The following is a 20460-nucleotide window of genomic DNA, read 5'->3' on the forward strand; positions in this document are numbered from 1 at the left end:
CATAATGTGACCAAACTACGATAGCTTCAGTTTAGTCATTTTAGCTTCTAGGGTCAGTACAGGCTTGATTTGATCTATAACCCACTGATTTGTCCTTTTGGGAGTCCAGGATATCCGTAACCCTCTCCTCCAACACCTCATTTTAAAAGAATCTACTTTCTTCCTATCAGCTTTCTTCAATGTCCAGCTTTCACACCCTTACATAGTAATAGGGAACACGATGGCATAGAAGAAGAGAGCATAGAAGAAGCAGCCTTAAGTGGGCATCTGGAGATAAATCTGTGGCCCTCAGGAAAAGGCCCGCCCCCTTCCTCCTCAGATCTACTCTCTTGTGGGATGCCCCGAAAACCAGAAAGAGGGCCCCATCTTTTTAGAATTTTGCTCGGGAGGGGGGCGCAGAGAGAGCAATCATCCTACCTGCCAAATTGTAGCTTCCCAGTGCCTGAGATAAGGAATCCCCTCAGGTTTTGGTCATCCTTTGCCAAGCCTCTGGAGGAGGGATGGTGACCTCCAGGTGTATGTGAACGGGCTGGACCTTAGGAGACTGTCACACCTCCCGGGCCAAAATGTCCTCCCACTCCCCTTCTCAGCCTCAACTGATGCTCAACGCCTCCATTCCCCCTCGCCGTTGAGTTATGCTACGAGGCTCCAAAAGCGGTGGAAATTCCCTCGGTGCCGTTTTCCCGTTCACAAAATGGGCCACGGGATCTTTCTGCCTTGCAGGCGGACACCTGAGATCTCGTTTCTGTCCGCAGGGACTTGCCACGGAAACCCCCCCCCCCGCCTCTCTCCTGAAGGGCTTAGACACAGCCCCGTCCAACAAAACGCAGTTGGGCGAGCTGTCAAAATGGCTTTTACCACCCCTGCCACTGAATCTTGGACTTATGGTCTTACTTGACTTAATTTTCAGCGACAGCTTTTGGGATTCTTAATGTTTTCCACACAAAACGTTTATGATGTATGGGTTATGGATCACGCTGGGTCTGTTAAAGATATACAAACTGAGCAAACTAAACAGGAAGTAATCCACTGAGAGACAGCATGACCTCGCAAGGTCCCCTGGTTTCATAGCCTCACAGAAGTTCAGACACCTGATGATGGCAGCCCCATATCTGATGACACAGGAGGCGAACAAATGTAGAAGAGCTTTCATGTTAGCCAGATGTGGAGCATTGCCATCAGTCGTCCTAGAAGGCAGATATAAAAAAACTCCTCTTTCCGAGAGAGTATGCCCGTGCAAGGGTGAAGAAATTGAGATCCGCGAACACGTCTTTCTATACTGCCCTCTCTATCATGAGTTAAGATCTAAGACTATCCAAGAAATTTTAAGAAATAATATAGGGCTACCTGATAAAACTTGTAACCAACTTGGAAGATAGTAACCCACAAACTTCGAGATGTGTGGCCAAATTTTGTGTTGCTATATATAAGGCCCGAAAGGAAGCAATTTACAAATAGGTAAAATTTGATAAATATTTTAGAAGCTAGCTTATTTGCCTCTTTAGATATGGGATTTTATAGATATATTTTATTTTGTGGACTCTTTGTCTGACTGATACTGGTTTTATTACAAATTTATGTTGCTTCTGATTAGATGTGTTCTATTTTTTTTGGTCAAATGACCGTAAAAACTGACTGACTGATATCATTTTAAGTTTTCTGTATTTATGTAAGGAGGTTTTGTAATGGCCTATGGCTAAACAAATAAACAAACACTTACTTACTTACTCTACGAGTAAACCTTTTCTGGGTGGAAATAACAAAGGATGCCTATGATTTTAAATGGGGAGGGAATGTCACACAGCTATCAAATATGTGGGTAATACTGATATGAAGGGCACAAATAGGCCAAATGGCTTTTACCTAGGGTTGCCAGGTCCCTCTTCGCCATTGGAGGAAGGTTTTTGGGGCGGAGCCTAAGTAGGGTGGGGTTTGGGAGGGGAGGGACTTCAATACCATACAGTCCAATTGCGGCCACTTTCTCCAGGGGAACTGATCTCTATCAGCTGGAGATCAGTTGTAATAGCAGGAGACCTTCCGCTATTACCTGGAGGTTGGCAACCCTACTTTTACCCCTTTGCAATGGGGCGGAGGAAGGGGTCAGGAAGGTGCCAGAACAGACTGGCAGTGGCCTGGGTTACAGCACAGAGATTCGATTGGCTAAAAATAAGCCAGTCTCCCATGGAAGACATCATTTCCCATTCTGCAGCCCACTATAAATCCCATTATCATTTAATACATATTAATAAAGGGGTTTATAAATGGAGCTTTTTTTTACAGAGCCGCCTGACTGAGAAAGATGTTGCCCCGGGGCTCCTTTTGCAGCCAGCGGCTCACAAGGGAATTAAAAAGCGAAATTTCAATTATTCATGGGGGAAAGGGGCGGGGCGGGGAGTCGAAGACAGCCGGAGAAGCAGGGCTTGACGGGCCCACGCTCCAGCGTCTCCGGCCCGATCCCTCTTCCAGAATTCCTCCTGTGACTTTGACCGGGGCTGTGTTCAGACACTGTAAAACCACCACCACCACGGTTTGTGCGCTGAACGCCGGTTGGTCTGAAGTCACAACAGGGCTGGCCTGTGGGTTAGGCATGCCTAGGCAATCGTCTAGGGCAGAGGTGTCAAACATAAGGCCCGAGGGCCGGATCCGGCCCCTAGAGAGCTCTTATCTGGCCTGCAAGCCAGCTGAGGCAGCCACCCCTCCCCACACTCAATCTGGGTTGGCAAGACATGACCTGGCCCAACCAAGCGACCTTTATGTCATATCTGGCCCTTGTAACAATTAAGTTTGACACCCCTGGTCTAGGGAGCCGGGGAGGAGAGGCACCCAAGCCATCCCTGATAGAAGAAGAAGAGTTGGTTTTTATATGCCGACTTTCTCTACCACTTAAGGGAGAATCAAGCCGGCTTACAATTACCTTCCCTTCCCCTCCCCACAACAGACACCCTGTGGAGTGGGTGGGGCTGAGAGAGCTCTAAGAGAGCTGTGACCAGCCCAAGGTCACCCAGCTGGCTTCATGTGGAGGAGTGGGGAAACAAATCCAGTTCACCAGATTAGCCTCCGCCACTCATGTGGAGGAGTGGGGGAATCGAACCCGGTTCTCCATATCAGAGTTGGCCGCTCCAAACCACCGCTCTGCCCTCAGAGGGTGTTGGCAGCTTTCTCCCAGTGCAGGGGGAAGGGTGCGCGGCAGTTTCCCTGTGGTGTGTGTGCAGGGGCGTGGCAAAGTATTTGCCTGGATGCCAAAAATCCTCGGTCCAGCCCTGCGTCACAAAGCCCACTTCTGTGCCCAAAACTTTCAATCTCGTCTACTTTTTGCCTGCATCTCGGCGGTAATGGGACTCTCGCCGCACAGTAACCTCCGTGGCCAGGCGGCTGCAAGGCGTTTGCTACTCTGCAAACTGGGTTTGTGCATTCGGATGCCACACCGAGCCATGGTTACCTGGGATTTACAAACCAGGGATTTAACATTTGAAATTCCACTCTGGGGGCAACAAACCAACCTCAGTTCATTGGACGATCTGTATTGAGACCCTACATGAGACAACCATGGGTTTATCACGATGCCTGATTATTCCCAGAGTTCCCTGTGGGAAGCCATTGCAAACAGTAGAATCATAGAATCATAGAGCTGGAAGGGACCACCAGGGACATCTAGTCCAACCCCCTGCACAATGCAGGAATTTCACAACTACCTCCCCCGCACACACACACAGTGACCCCTACTCCAGGCCCAGAAGATGGCCAAGATGCCCTCCCTCTCATGAACTGCCCAAGGTCATAGAATCAGCATTGCTGACAGATGGCCATCTAGCCTCTGCTTAAAAACCTCCAGGGAAGGAGAGCTCACCACCTCCTACATGGGCCCTAAATCAGGACAGACAAGCGCATGATGCTACTTCATACTGACTACCTCACGAGTCGGCAGCCTTCCAACATCTCAAAGCTCTTCCCCATCTCTGCTACCAGAGATCCTTCATAATGGGGAGAAGCCGAGGGTTGAGCCTGGAACCTTCTGGACGGGAAAAACCGGCGAGCTGTGGCAAACTTACCCATCAGACTTTGCCGTTCTTCCTTCTTCTTCGCCTTCTGCTTCGCTTCCAGCTGAACGATGGAGAGAGAAGGCGGGATGATGGGACTTGGCATAGCGCTGGCGGCAAACCTCGCGAGTAGCCCCAGACCACTCTCATCCAAAGCCAGGGGCGAAAGCCTTTCACTCCCACCCAGTCTATAATCTTCCGCTTCTTCTTCTTCTTCTTCTTCCTCCTCCTCCTCTTCTGAGGTAGAATCTGTTACCCAGGAGATAGGAGAGAGACCCCGTTATCAGTCCGAATGGTGTTGCACCGGTCCAGTCTTTGAGCTCACCAGACCCCGGCTCGACATCAGGCAACCTCTCAGCAATACACATTGTGATGCAGGGGCCCCCCGGCCTTCTGGAATATTCCGTTCTCATGGAAAGAGTACAGACTTGCAAGGAACGGTTGGGGAAAGAGCACAGAAGGAGTCAAGGAAACCCCCACCGTGGACAAAACAACGGGGCTACAAGCCCACATGCCTCAAAAAGCACCTAAGCAATACAGAGATTGGACAATCCAACCTGCATACAATCGCTGGACAATCCAGCCTGTGTACAATTGCTGCTTGCGTCCACACTTCTACAGAGCACCCCTTACCCTCTTCAAATGGATTAAATAAACCGGAAGTCACTCAAATGCTGATATTTTAGATATATACTCCCAGTTAAGTTACAAACATGCAGGAGTATCGAGCATGATAAGGCAACTCGGTTTTCCCTCATCTTCCGGATAATCAGTTTTCATTTGAAAAAACGAGTTTCTAGCTCTTATGCTTTCCACAATCTGTTTGCAAGCAGTCAGGCGGCGCGTCCTGAAATTTCAGCGACCCCTTTGGCTTCTGAATAATTTTTTCCACGGCTTACAGCAGGGGTCCCCCATTCCCATGGGCACTGCGGAACAACCCCCAACACCTTTCCTGGTACCCACCAAGTGTTTATAGAGTGGGCAGGGCCAGGTGGGGCTTTTTTTGCCCAGGATGGCTTCTGACTGGTCACTGGAGATCCGAATGGCTGTGCAGATTTTTTTTTTAATGTTGCTTTGGCAGCAGCTGCCACCACAGCACAAGGATCTTTCACTGAGGGACTGAAGTAAGCTGTGGGAGCCGTTTTGTGTCTGTGCCTACCACGCTGGGCCAGAATCTTAAAGGTGCACACAGGCTCAAAAAGGTTAGGGGTCCCTGGCTTAGAATTGCTCAATTTGCATAATCTACACAAAATGGAGAATTCTACTTTTCTTGGAGCAGAATTTACACATATTTTAAAAATCAAAGTACAGATAGTCTCGAATTGACCGTCTTCGCCCCCATTCATGCCATATTTATCTGTCCTATTCAGTACTATCAAAATTCATTTGCCCTGGGCAGAATATTCTGCATTCGATGCGGGGTTTTTCGCACCATCCCCATCTGCTCTGCCGCTGCTTACAAGCTCACTGCCCGAGCAAAGAGGCTGGCCTTCAAAAAGCAGAAACAAACAGGGAGCCAAACCCACATCCACCAAAATGTTGGCAAGGTCTCCTGTTGAAACCCAACGGGAAATGCCTCTTTGGGGCCGCACAAATCGTTTCCCTTAGGCTGCTGTCCCCGGGTTAAACAAGAAGCAGGTTGCCGTTAATCTGCAGCTGCCTTAAACCGAGGAAATTATTTCAAATAGATAACCACTCCTTCACCTTTACGTTACACCATACTTTTGTGCTTATCAAAAAATATCACACCAAATAATATTCGTATGCAATCGTTTCCATAAATATTACGACTGTCTATTGTCACAGCTGATAAATACGCTAGCATCTTCACACAACACCAAATGGTGTAATGCACTATTCCTGACCCATGGGGTGACGTCACATCCCGACGTTTACTAGGCAGACTTTGTTTACGGGGTGGTTTGCCAGTGCCTTCCCCAGCCATCTTCCCTTTACCCCCAGCAAGCTGGGTCCTCATTTGACCGACCTCGGAAGGATGGAAGGCTGAGTCAACCTTGAGCCGGCTACCTGAAACTAACTCCCGTCGGGATCGAACTCAGGTCGTGAGCAGAGTTGGACTAAGTACTGCAGCTTACCACTCTGCGTCACGGGGCTCCTAACCTTCATTAGGTGCCATATAAATCCTAAACACACAGAAACTTGTCAGAGTGGACACGTGATCAGCACCAAACACCACATCAGATATTTCCACCTATCGTCCTTTACCCTGACCTGTACCTATTCAATAACTGATCATCAGTAAGTGATTGATTGGTGTCAGTGGCACCCAAAGGGTTGTCAGAAGATCTTCCCCAAGGGAACCAGGGAGATCGCAGGGAGATAGTACTGACAACTACAGTCCCTTATACATGCTAGAAAACCCCTCCTGCATTCAGGGCAATTCAGAATGGCGTTCTGAAGGCAGGTCCAGAGCGATCGCCGACGTCACTTAAGGCACTACTGACAGAAGCAAGAACTGCCCAAACTACCTCCTGTCTTGGGAAATGCTTGGTCTCTGGAGCCCAGACTGTGCTTAACAGGTGGAGGGTGTATATGGAAAGGACAAAGCCAAAAAGCAACGAAGTCCATGGGGAGGGGGGCTTGATTAAAACATCGCAGTTCTTTGCTAGGACACTCGTGGATCCTGAGATATTCGAATGAGACATCTCAGATCAAAGACAAAACTTCAGACGCTGGCAGAAATGCACTGTTCTAATTGCCACTCGATTGGTAGGAAAACATGCTTCTTAACATTTTGAATACTGAATAGCTATGCGGTCAAGATCTCAAGGACAGAGGAAGCGCCGTGAGTTACTTCTGACCAGAACGGTGGAGTTCTTGTACTCTTTGGGTCAACTAAAAGCCTATAATTCTCTCTCATCGAATGAGTTGGGTGACCACGACTAACCCTGAGGACTAGCAGCCTCGATCCCAGCAAGGACCCTTGGCACGCAAGCCGCCCCTATGGCCGGCACGTACCAAGCTGCCCACCCCAACCGTCAAGCACACGTTTGGCTTGTGGTATTTGCCAATTTAGTACCAAAACCTCCGGTAGTCTCTCCCCTCTTCGAAACAATAGCTTGCCCGAACCTCCCCCAGAAAACACTCCAAGTGGAAGAAAAAACAACTTGGTTAAGAAACAGACAAGACATTTGTTAAGTTACCACAAATAAATATAACAAGAAAAGTTAACCACAAATAAATGTCACAAGATGACTGGGGAAAGCAAGGGGATGGGATGACAGGAGGGCAGAGGGAGAGACAGAAATGTATATTTAAGATTAATTATGTGTTGAAATATATACATATGTATAATATATATGTATATTCTATATATAACATATATATAATATATATATGTATATATTATAGCAAACAAAAGCACAATACCATCATTTTGCCAAGCAGACCTACAGCACACAAAGCTGGCTAAGCGCAGGCAGACTTTAGATAGCTATTGGGTCCTCTCTGCATGTGGCTTCGATTGGCCGGCCGGGTTTGGCCAATATCGATTTTGCTTTTCAAGCCCTAAAAGGCTTAAACCTCCATTCAAAACAAAAAAAAACTGTGTTTCATGCTGCTGACTCCAGAAACAGATGTTATTTATTTTTGATAATTAATTTTATTAAATGTCTTTCGGAACCCTGTATGTGGTTTTTGCACGAGATACTTATAATAAAATGTGGCTTCTCTGTTGGTTCTCTCTGTCACCTACCCCATTCCTTAAAACCGTAAAGTCTGGTAAAACCCTGAGTTTCTGGCGATTCCTAGAGCTACCCTTTGTTACTTCTGGTAAGTACATAAGGGTGCGTTTTTTAAGAGAAATTCTCCCGTGATGCTCTGGCCAGTTGCTAGGCACTACCTGGCAACCCAATTTTTATATAACCAGTTATTGCTGGCAGGGAAACAGCATAACTATATCGCAACAGGAAGTGATTTGTTCCCTATGCTACGGAGGAGCTGGGAAATCAAGGTGGGATGTATAGTTTCTTTTCAGAGAAAGGGTGCTGCTGAAACATAAGAGCCCTACGACAGCTATGGGAGCTGTCCAATACCCAAGGGGTCAATACCCAAGGGGCGGCTGCAAAGAGAAGTTCCTCAAAGCACTCAGTTACTGTGCAGGATTTCTCCAATCTAAGCCCAACAGTTCTGCATTGTGGGTTTCTGCCTGGCGGCCACATTATCATTATAGGAGACCTTCAGGTTGCAAGCCAGATGTAAATAGTTTAATTCCTTCATTTCTGGAAAGTCACCTAAAAAAAAAAGACATCCGCCATCCAATCATCACAACATCCAACTGTTGCCCGATTTCCTGCCTGAACGCTCGTCGCTTGAAATTTGTGGGGACTAAAGAGCCACAAAAACTCTTCTACTAAGACAAACAAATCTTTTGGGGGAAGTCCTAGGTCGTCTTCCCATCCATGGGTATTTCTTTGCTCCTTGAAACTATGTCTTCTGCCAGTTTGCCTGAATCAGAAACGTGAGTTGCAAGGACCTTTTCATGAAGTATTTTCTGGAATCCTCAGCAATATTTTTTTTTTAAAAAAGCAAAATAAATCAGAATAGACAGACCAACATTCCTTTTATTCATTCAAGGAAGAAAAACCCAGAAAATCAGAGGCGCCACAAAATTTCAGCGTCAATTTACTGAACGGGGTGGAGTAAATTGGAGACCGCAAAACTGCCGAGGGTTTTTTTGTTTGTTTGTTTTTTAACAGAGCTTAAAAAAAGAAAAAAGAGGAGATAACTTTTGCCTACCTACATAATAGGGGACCCTTCGCTGAGCTGTGTCTGCCCTACTCCAAAAGCCAATCGCTTTGCTTCTTTAGTGGAGCGCGAGAACAAATGGAAGGGGCCGATATAGACACTCAAAGCATCATGGATAGGGGTCAGGGGTGAAGGGATTGGCCAAGCAGCTGCAAGGAGAAAGCAAGCACGCTAGAAAAGCTGAAGTTATTAATGGTTTTAGTAAATCAGGGAAAGCCCATCAGATATGCTATTACCCAAATATCCCTTAAAAGAAACTCATCAGGGGAAAACAAATAGAATAGGCATTCATTAAAAAAATTTTTTTAAAAAGACAAAAACCTCTTCCCTTCCACCCACCAAGATTCCTCCCTTCCCACCCACCCCATCCTGTACATTTCTTTTCCACTGTTCTCACTCTAGAATGATGCAGAACATCTGAAAATTTGTTTCTTTCCCTACGACCGTTCCCCAAGAACCCTATCTTGGGAAAAGGCGGATGGGTGGAAATTCTCTCTTTGATTTTCAAGAGCAAAAAAAAAAAAAACTGGTTCACCACAAGAAAATCTAAATAGGGGTAACTGATAGCCCCAAAATTTGCATTAAAAAACTTGTAAAAATACAACTAGGGTTTCAGGGACAGGTTGTGTGGCTTAAGAAGGGCTGTCACATATATCGGGAGTCACAGCTGCTTCTTCATGGAAAAATCCCGCTTGGATTCTGACTCATCTCTCAATATTTTAAAGCTTTTCAAAATATATCATTCTAATTTCTTTGGAATATCCTTTCATGATGTCATTTCAGAACTTTAAAAAAAAATACCTCTCTTTGTAGCCATCGCTCTGTAGTTTTTGATTACCAAAAGTGAGTGATTACCAAAAGGGAGGAAGGAACGTTAGCAGAATGAGGTCAAAAAAAGATCCAGAGCCTCAAAGCGGCCTTCTGGGACCACAAGGAGGGCTCTATGGAAATCCTTTCCTGAGCAACCCTTGACTGATAAATAACAGTTCAACTCCACACTCCTTCCTCAGCTTACAGTCCAGACACACCATACTCTTACGGGGAGAGACGTTTCTAAGGCGGAGGGTTCATTCAAACGATCTCTCTCTCACTGTTATTCTTTAATGAGTGAGCTCTAAAACAGAAAAAAAATATCTCATCTACATGGGCATTGTTAAGTATTCATCACCTGCACTTCTCTCTTTCTCTCACTTCTCCAAGAGAGAGGTAAGCTCACAAAAGCCGGATTTTTTTTTAAAAAGGCTCACTGCGCCCATATCTGTCCCCCTACACCGCTTCCAAATTTAGTTAGTAATTTCATTACCGTCACACAGTCGGGCACCCGATTTGAAATATTCATAATCCACTGGACTTCAAAAAATTAAATGCAGAATAAAGTCTTGCATTTTTAAACTGATTAGACCCCAATTAGACCTGACAATGAAAAATCGGTTTCATTTTAGACTTCAGCCATTATGCAAAAGCGGGGCGGGGGGGGGGGGGAGAGTTCCGTCTCTTTTCCAAAATACAACTTGGGAGCGGGGAAGCCGCAAACATTTTAAAAGGAAAAAAATGAAAAATAAGCCCGTTTGAGTAACACTGACGAGCGGTGTTAACAGACCGTGCTTCCTTAAAAAAAAACAAGGAGAGGTCAATGTGTGGGTTTGCTTTTTCCTCCTGGAAAATAAAGCCACCTTAAGCGAGTTGCAAGCCAGGGATATTTGAATAATAGAGAAACACATCGCAATTTGGGTTAATTCCTTTGCTAATATTCTTTGGGAGTGATGAGGGAACAGCGGAATGGAGTGAAGCGTCAAGCTATACCACCTAGTGAGAGACACAGGAAGAGAGACAAGGCAGACGGGTTTAGTTAAAAACAGACCAGATATTTTTTAATACAAAGCTTGGTACCAAATTGCAATACAAACATCAAGGAAGGGGGGGGGGAATCTCCCACACAACACATATTCTAGTTTTACAAACGTCCTCCCGAGTCTCTACACATGCCAAAATTAAATTTAAATGATGATAATAATAATAATAATAATAATAATAAAGCCACGTAACAGCAAACAGTGATAGCCAACAGGAGATGAAGGGCTGGGGAAAAAAAGTCAAGGAGAGGCGGATAGAAAAGGAGAGGTTAAGGTGGAGACTAAACCCCCAGCCGACTTGACAGCTCTCAGAAGAGCTGTCGAGTAATAAAATGATAAGCATTAGCGAGACACACAGATTATTTGTTTATATAAAAGGTATACTGATAAACTGGGCCATACAAGACCCCCCCAAAAAAATGATCGTCCTCCAAAATGGCCGATCACAATACTGTCCAAGATGACAGACCACAGAACCCTCTCCCCCTCCACCCCTTCCCACACTCTCTCGCTCACTCAAAGCATGGACACTTATTTGATTTTTGTGTGTGTCTTGGGTTAGAATCCAGTTACAACCTTGCAATCTAGTCATAACCTTATAATCTGTTATAACCTTGATCGAACGAGTCCTCCGAAGAATCGCTGAAGGAAGATCCAGCTTCGGCCTCTCGGGGCACCATACAAAACCGCTGCTTCCGGCTTGGGGCCAGTTTAGATTTGAGAGTCCTAGAAGCAGGTAGGCCCTTCTTGGAGGCCTTGAAGCCTCCGGAAATCCTGCTGGTCTTTTGGCCCACTGCCCCATACAGGCTGGGGGGTCTCGTTCTGGAGCTGGACAAGGACCGGAAAGACCACTCGTCCTTCAGGGATTCGTCATCTTCCTCTGAGTCCGTATCTGCAGTCAAAGTAAGGTTTTGGGGTGGGGGGGGAAGAGGACTTGTTAAAGTCAACAAATTATGCCTCTGACATATGTCTCAACAGTGTCGAACAGCACAATGGCAGGACCGAGGAAACACTTTTTAGATACAGGTAGAGTATCCCTTATCTGAACTGATCCAAAAACTGGACCCTTTGAGCAGGCATGTTGGCAGATCCGTGCTGCCTGCCAAAAAGTAAAATACAGTGTCCTGCCAGGGATGGTGACCATGCTATGCCCACTGGCTATGTGCATAAAGTGTATATAAAACATAAATGAATTTGGGTTCCCATCCCCAAGATATCATATTATGTATATGCAGAAATCCCAAAATATTCCAATATACAGAAAGATCCGAAATACAGACCATTTCTGGTCCCAAGCAGTCCTGATAAGGGATACTCAACCTGTACTATAGCAAACTCCACTCTCAAGACAACAAGAAGGACCCTCTCGGGCACAGGTGGCCCCACCCTAGATGAAACGAAACTCCCCCACTCCCCTCTCACTGAAGCAGGCTGTCCTCCCCAGAGGTTCAGATTTTCTGGAGAGCACCTCCTTTCAGAGCTGGAAGCAGAAAAGGAAGGAACAGTCTAAACCTCTTAATCCCACTCTGTTGTGGGCTGTTACGAATGCGGATGTCGATTCCAAGACAATGCAGAAAAATGGTAAATAGCAACTGCCGGCGTGTGGAGACATGTCCCCACCCAATATAATGCCCGAGTCACAGATTACTGGGGTGGTGCGACAGCTGATCCCCTATGGGTGGATCCCACACCACTCTGGTTGCTTCTGTGGCTTGGTTGAATTATAGGATCCTTCCCTGTATTGCTGTTACATTCCCACAGGGAGCGGGGTAAGGCTGGGGCAGGAGGCTTTTTTCCCCTCCCAGTCATATGATTCCTTTTAGTAGATCCGACCAGGAAAAGTGTGGGATCGAGCCACACGGAAGCAGCCCCTCACACTACTCCAGAACAATGAATAGACCAACAGAAGACCAACCAAATAGAACAACCAAAGACCAACAGAAAGCTATTTCTTCTCCTCCGTTTACAATGTGGTTGACAGATTTTGTTTGGGAGGCGGCTAATCACAGAGATTGAGGGAAAGAAATCCTTCCCGTTTTGAGCAAAGTCGCCTCTGAGATCTTGCAGACGTGACCACTCCTTAGGGTTGCCAACTGCCAGGTAGTAGCAGGAGATCTCCTGCTAATTCAACTGATCTCCAGCCGATAAGAGATCAGATCACCTGGAGAAAAATGGGCGCTTTGGAAATTGAACTCTATGGCATTGAAGTCCCTCCCCCTCCCCCTCCCCTGCCCTCCTCAGGCTCCGCCCCCAAAATCTCCTGCCGGTTGTGAAGAGGGACCTGGCAAACCCCTACCACTCCTAGACCTGTGAATCGAGGTCACAACCTCCCCCACCTCCACTCCACCGTGAAACAAAACTGAACCACAGACCCTGTAAGACATACGAGATTAAACCTTCCCTTCTGACAAAGCCCAAAGCACATATAGAGAGGAACAATTGGGGGGGGGAACCCCAAACCCCTCAAGTTACTTACTGTAGGAATAGCTGCTAAATTCAGATATTGCTGGTGAAGTGGTAACCTTCAGGTGACCCTTGAGTTTTAGCCCCACCTCCATCTTCTTCATTTTGGCAGCCATTTTGTTTTTACCTTCCTTGGAGGCTTTCAGGGAGAAGCTCAGGGTGTTGGACGAGCTCTTCTTGTCCACGCGGGGCAGCAGGTACCGGCTGCCCCCGCACCCACCGTTCTTCTGCTTCCCTCCGGAGCTGCCGGCGCACTTAAAAGGGGATTTCAACTTGCCGTGCCTGGAGAGCGAGAGGGCTTTGTCCAGCTTGCTCACCAGGTGCTCTGGGTCGCAGGCCAGCTTCTTCTTCTTAATCTTTAGCTGCGGGAAAGGAGGGAACGCAACGAGCACAGGTGAGTTCACTGCCGACGCCTTTTGTTGTTCTCCCTTTATGTCTGGCTTCACCTAGTTCAACAGCCTTTTGGCCTCCGGGGAGCCCTTTCCAGACTGACGTTGTCTGCCATGGAGCCCCCCCCAGAGGATTCTGGGCCATGTTCAAGGGCGCGCCCTCTGCTCCTATGTGACGCCGGCTAGTCCCGTCGGACCTTACCGATATCTTGGTGAACCAGGAAAATCTGCATGTTTCATGGGAGGATCAGTTGTGGTGGGAAAGCTGCTCCCCCCGCCCCCCGGGGACCTTTTCTGCTGTTACTGAAAAGCTTCCAAGAAACCTTACAATTTCCCTCAGAACAGAGTTTGAAAACCACAGACCTAGATGTGTAACCCGAAGCCCATGATGGAGGTGAAAGAGCAAATTCCATTATTTTTCCCTCACAAGCTGCCAATTAGCAAGAGAAGAGAGTATTCCTTGAGGACCCCCCCTTCCTTGGCAGAAGGTACCTCACAATGAGCATCTTGGTTGTAACGTTGTATTACTCTCAGTTACTATCGACTGAGAGGAGAAAGGTGGGATCTCCACCACCATTTTAGGGCCTCTTTTGTGCCCGCGTTTTACTGAGGGCTCATTTCACATTTGTTGTGCTATCCAGACCCCTTCTCATTTGACACAGTGGGGTCAATGGTGATGTAATAAACATCAGATATTAGGAGAAAATAAACCACCGGGCACTTCAACTTCCATCTAGAGTTGACAACAAAATCTCGAGCAAACAAATGGGGGAAGAGGAACATCTTCTGCAGTGGCATGTAAGGAACTTCTGAGGAAAACCAAAAGCATTTCAAAAGCATTTTGATTCGGACGGGCAAAGGTTTTTTTCAAGGGGGAGTTGCCCGTCCATACCGCAGACAATTCTGTGAGCTAAATAACTAAGCCCTGCACAAACAGGCATCAATAAGTGATGATACACCACCCAGTAAGTTTCTGAAAAGCCCCAGATGCTTCCACCTTGCTTCGTAGGGAAGATGCTTCAGTCCATACCCTTCTCTAGATCGTGGCTAAACATAAATTTGATGTACGTAAGGAGGCCATTGACATGAGGAAGCTTGAAGGTGGGAAAACTCACCACCTGGTGACGACACTTCCCTTTTGAAAACGTTCATATAGACTTGATGCTAAGTCTGGAGGAAAAGGAATTTGCGTGTCAGAGAGGTACCAACCTCACTGGAAAAGCTCGCCAGGACGTCGTGCTCGTCCCAACTGCGGTTCCTCCCTTTCACCTTCCCGTTCCTGATCGCCACGTCCTCTTCTTCATCCAGGAGGAAGCCCCTGTGCCTTTTCCGAGTCCCCTCTCCCACCTCCGAGTCTTCAGAGAGCAGCAAGGACTTGCTGAGCCTGAAAACCAGATATGACAGAATCAGTGCAACCGGGATCCAGCGTCACCGCCCTGCAGGATCAGAGAAATAAGTGGAAGAGGAGCCGAAGATCCGCAAAGCACCTCTTGACCAGGATCCAATGCTTTGAGAGATGACTGAAAAGAGAAAGACCCAATTCCACCGTCGGCTTGAGTTTCCAAATGTAAAAAGTCAAGGGGATAAACCTCCATTTCAAATAAAAGTCACAGGGACATCTCTTTGACTTCTGCAATACTACAGGACTAGGAGATGTGCTGATCGGGGGACATGACAGCAATTTATTCAACAGAAACCTCCGCCCACAAACTTATCCAGCATAAATATTTCACCCATCGCCCGAATTCTGTATGATGCGATTACATATAAATGTTCACTGATCCAAGTATGTCTATTTTGGAACACCACTAGTTAATGTTTTTATTAGTTCTTCCTTCATCGATAATTTAACTGCTTTATTTGTGTTCCTTAAAATATGTTACTACTGTTATTATTATCCATAAATATTGCTACTAAATAAGTAGTGCTTGAAGAAACAAGAATCAATAACAAAATCACTATTTGTTTGGGTTGAGAAAGCCTGTTTCTCAAACTCCTCTGAGGTAGGCGATTGCCCCGCTTAAACAGTTTCAGCATATTTGTGCAAGTACGCACACAATTGCACAAAGTTCCAGGTACCACTGAGCTTCCCTTGCCAGGCAACTACAGCAGAAAAACAAAACGCAACATTACAAACGAAGGGTGAAGATTTGTAAAAGACACACGGGACAGAAACAGACAGACAGACAAACTGCCCTTGACATCCTTGGCGATAACCCCCAAAGGGTACGGCCAATGCTAAGAACTGGCTTCACCCGGGGAAATAACGCAAATCGGCAAGGACGATCGGCTTCACACAATCCAGTGGAAATTCTTTAAACCCCCACAACTGCAAAGAAAAATAAACTTGAAAGCAAGCCAAAGTAATCCATGCCTCTGGAAGCAACATTCTAATGTCATCAACGAGAAAGAGAGAAGGAAGAAGGAGAAAAGCCAAATCAGGAACCACAGCAAGACCACAACATCGATACGGATCCATGGTGGACCTCTGGCACTCTTGCAAAAAACCCAGGGCGCCCAGAATCCACTGCCAGACTCAGGGTCCCACACACTAGCAAGGGGGCCTTGGTTCATGCCCAGCTCATGTGCCATGCTGTTGTTCCGCCACTGCATCATCTTCCCATCCTGCTTGGTTCATCCATGCTACATGCAGGATGGCTGGACTCTGCTGTCCCGCTACATCGGACACACCTTGTCCTTGCGTACCATCCACCTGCGTGGGCTACCCACAGCTCTGCACCCAACACACCTATGAATACCACACGTGGGCCGCTGCCAACTCGACATCACACTGAATGAGAGCTACCACGTCCCACCCCCTCCAGCCCGGGACGGTGACCCTGCTATGCCCACAACCCAGCCTTACTTTCCACTCCTGTCGTCACTCTTCCCTCTCTCCATAGGGGGCGACAGAGCAATGGATCCGTGCTTCCTCTTCCTGGGCCTTCCCGGGCCCCGTCTTCCCAAGCTTCTACTTTTCTCGTCATGCTTTTCCCTTTAAAAAAACCACACGCTTGACTGTTAAACCAAAAGCAAATTAAAATCTATAAAATAAAGCAACGAGTGGGGGGTGGGGGGGAAAGTAACCTAAAAAGCTCCCGGAACTTCGAACGAAACCACAAGACCGAGTCGTGAGCCTCGCTCAACCGCCAAACCTCTACGCTGACCAGTGCAAAAGAAATCCAAATCCTCCAGGAAGGCTAACAACGGCAGAGCGCCTGCACGGTCCTAAACACAGCTAGCATGGCTCAAGTCCATAAGCCATGGGGGAAGCCTATCCCTCCTCAATGCTCCGTTTCAGCTCATTCATGTACCATGAGGGGAGCCACGAAGGCCAAGACGGCGCAAGTCTATCAAGGGTGGCTCGCGGGTGCCCAGCCCGCCGGTCAAGAAAAGGGGGTTTGCGGAGACTTACTCCGAGTCTCTCCGACGCTGCAGCTTCACCAGTTCCCGCTGCTTTTCCTTGTACCGCCTCTGCAGTTCGGCCAGCTTCATCCTGTAGTCCAGCTCCATGGTGTCCATGTTCTCGATAGCCGACTTAATGGAGTACATCTGAGATGGGGAAGGGAGCCCACCAGCAAGGATGTGGTGGGGAAAGGAAGGAAAGAAGGTCAGGGACAGACAGGGACGCACCTGGGCTCCTGAGCTTTTTGACACAGGAGTGGCAACGTTTTCGGTTAATTGGTTTCCGTTCTAAATGAGATCTGATTTGAGAGTTTTTGTTTGCATGTATGTTATTGGGGGGAGGACCTGCTTAAAAATAAATCTACATTATTTATTTTTATCCTTCTGGGCTGATGCCTCTTTTGATTATTGCCATTCGTGGAATTTTTTACTGACTTTTTATGCTTCCTTTAATAGTTCAACTGACTTGGATGCTTTTACTGGAATGTTGTTTCAATGACATTTGTTTTTGCTAACTGCCTTGAGAAGCCTCCGGTCGAAAAGAAAGACAAAGCAATTTTGGAAAGAAAGGCAAACCCTTTTTTACTGGCAACCAAGTCCAACCGTTCCTTTCAAAATGATCTTTTGCTTGTACTGAATCTCCAATGAGTTCTGACTTGTGTGTGGGGGGGTGTCCCGTAATTCCATGTCAAGAATGCTCGCTTTGCATCTATGAGATCCCAAGTTCAAAAAACCCGATTTCTCCCATAAAAGGAATAGAAGTCCATTTGCTTTAAGCCTCCGAAAGCCGCTAACGGTGAGGACAGACAGCCCTGAGCAAGACAAACCAGTGACATTAAGCAGCACGGCCAAGTTTGAAAGAAGTCAGAAAATTCTTCATCTCATCTCTCGGCATCCCCCTGGTCCCTTGCACAGATTCCCCATACACCCACACCCCTGGCATGTTTCCCCCCTTTCCCATATCCTCCCCCTCTCCTTTAAGCATAAAGCGGGCGCCGAAGGGCTACTCACGGGCTCGTCTTTCTTCTGCATCCAGCTGTACTTTTTGTTGGGGTTCAGCTCTCGAGGCAGACGGATGTTTTTCAGGCTATCCATGAAGGGGGTCGAGAGGACCTCCATCAGCATCTGAGTGCTGGCAGCCAAGAGGCTCTCCAAGGTCGGCTGGACTGGGAAGCTCTCTAAGCCTGCTTGAGAGACAAAATCGGTCACTTGGGCAAGGACGGGTAAGCCTCAGGTAGGCAGAAAGGGGCCCAGGGCACGGGTCTTTGGCCCTTCTACACCTGGGACCTACTTTTAGCACTTCCACACACACCCCCGGTGGCAGAACAGGACCCTGCAAGTTGTCAGCATGTGACAGGAAGTGACATCACACTCAACCATAAGAAAGGCCACGCTGGATCGGACCAAGGTCCATCAAGTCCAGCAGTCTGTTCACACAGTGGCCAACCAGGTGCCTCTAGGAAGCCCACAAACAAGACAACTGCAGCTGCATTATCCTCCCCACAACAGACACCCTGTGAGGTAGGTGAGGCTGAGAGAACTTGCCCAAGGTCACCCAGCTGGCTTCGTGTGGAGGAGTGGGGAAACAAATCCGGTTCACCAGATTAGCCTCCACCACTCATGTGGAGGAGTGGGGAAATCAAACCAGGTTCTCCAGATCTGACTCCGCGGCTCCAAACCACCACTCTTTAACCACTACACCACGCAGAAGGGTAAGCCAAGTGAGTCTCTCCACAGACTGACCCAGCCCTTGCCTCTAATTCATCCATCAGATCTTCACAGGCCCAATGCGATGTGGGTGTCCTCAAAAATAGGCTTTGTGGCGCTCTACCAGGTCTCCACGGCACAGTGACGCAGCTCCCGTCTCGCAACTCACCTTCGCCCTCTTGCCTTCTCTTCTCCAGCTCCATTTCGGCAATTTCGCTCAGCAGCGTGATCCCTTGCAGAAAAGTATGCTCTGGGGACAGGCTCGAGGACACCTCCAGGTTCACCACCGCCTCCTGGGCCACGCCGTCACCCACCTGCAACAAACACGCCTCGGGCAGTTCAGCAGCAGCCGCTAAGGCGTTCATGCCGGCCAGCGGGTCGTCCAGTTGGATGTCCACGGGAGGCACTGGGCAGGACATGGCCTCGTCCCCGTAGCTGGGTGTTTCTGAGGATGGTTCCCCCTCTTCCTGAGGCATGCTGGGAAATTCCCTTCCCTGGGGGGAGTGGATGTGAGGCAGTTCCATAGCTAGAGACGCTTCTTCTGCTGGAGGTGTGAGGCCCATCCCAGGTGGTTCACTGTCCCTGGGTAACAACCCCCCGCCGTAGCTCAGGTGGACCGGACAAGGTTCTGCGCCACTAACAGCATCTTCTTGGGTTCCCAGTTCTGCAGAGCATGCCATCACTTGATACGTGGGCTGGCAGCCCTGAAGAGGTTCTTCTTCATCTTCTGCACCGCTCAAGGCTTTGCCGTGGTGCAAGATAAGGCCGCAAGCGTTCACATCCTGAACAGGAAGCGTGATGGACGTCGCCACGTTTAGGGAGTCCACGTCCCGGTCGCAGAGGCCGCCCTCCTGGATCTCATCCATCTCGACCTCCGTCTTCACCCGTTCTTCCAAAGTCTCCTCTTCCACCACAGCCTGGATGGGTTGGACGATTTTGGATGGGGAGAGGTGGAGGGGCTTGACCTCGGGGGAAAGGGCCCTGTGCTCGGAATGCCCGGTGGGCAGCGGGACGTCGGGGGCCAAGCCGTCCGCATCCGATGCTGCAGTTGGCTGGAGGAGGTATGGGTAGTGTCTTCTGAAGGACGCGGGCAAGGATTGGAATGGATATCCTGAGGGAATCTCTGCAAGAGAAGGAACGGCTGGTGTGATGAACAGAGATCCATGAAAAGGCGTCTCTCCTCCTCCCCTAGGCAGATTCCCTAATTATATCACACAAAAGAAGTTTCTAGTCCTCAAGTTTGTGAACATAACCTTAAAAGCAATTATTATTAGAATAGCATTATTATTAATAGACATTCTTGTAGTCCACCTTTCTTCCTGGATGTGTAAGGTAGGGTGCAATGTTTTTGGCTCGCTAGTTTTAAACCCACAATTAACCTGTAAAGTAGAGTTTTGGCTAAAAGACACTGACTGGCCCAAAGTACGACCTTGGGTCTCCCCAACCCCAGTCCAGCATGCCAATGGCAACACCAAACTGCCTAGCCCAGGAAGTGCTAAAAAACCAATTAAAAAGAAAGAAGCAGGGAGAGGCACAGCACCCAACATGCTAAAAAAGGGAGTTTATTCTAATGGGTGATATATCCAATTCATTGCGGCATCACCCCCAGGATTTCAAACTGGGACTTGTGGCTGGATCGTTAACCGTAGTTGGTACTAACTGCAGTTTGTTGCTAGGTCTGGATTCACAAACCACAATTTGTCAAGTAGCTCTTGACCCTGGAAGCTACCAAGCCGGAGACGGCGGCCCAGGGTGAACCTCTTCCCTGGTGGAGGTGGCAAGAAGGCAAGAAGCAGGCAGCCCAGGGTTCATGCACAGTCCAGGGTTTGCCACTAAACT

The 20460-nt window shown here is 47.9% G+C and overlaps 1 protein-coding gene across 1 annotated transcript in view; it reads right to left on the reverse strand.

The window, feature by feature from the left end:
• TNRC18 (trinucleotide repeat containing 18) overlaps positions 1–20460 on the reverse strand; it is a 60501-nt gene that overhangs the window by 13808 nt on the left and 26233 nt on the right. Inside the window, exons 12-19 of the mRNA XM_056866579.1 lie at positions 18791–19744; positions 17926–18098; positions 16925–17061; positions 16376–16504; positions 14719–14893; positions 13134–13482; positions 11271–11549; positions 4050–4286 (exon numbers count right to left, since the gene is read on the reverse strand). Of these exons, the coding sequence (XP_056722557.1) occupies positions 4050–4286; positions 11271–11549; positions 13134–13482; positions 14719–14893; positions 16376–16504; positions 16925–17061; positions 17926–18098; positions 18791–19744 (2433 nt within the window). The remainder of the gene's footprint in view (positions 1–4049; positions 4287–11270; positions 11550–13133; positions 13483–14718; positions 14894–16375; positions 16505–16924; positions 17062–17925; positions 18099–18790; positions 19745–20460) is intronic.

This window comes from Euleptes europaea, chromosome 21, assembly GCF_029931775.1.
Source record: "Euleptes europaea isolate rEulEur1 chromosome 21, rEulEur1.hap1, whole genome shotgun sequence".
NCBI lineage: Eukaryota > Metazoa > Chordata > Lepidosauria > Squamata > Sphaerodactylidae > Euleptes > Euleptes europaea.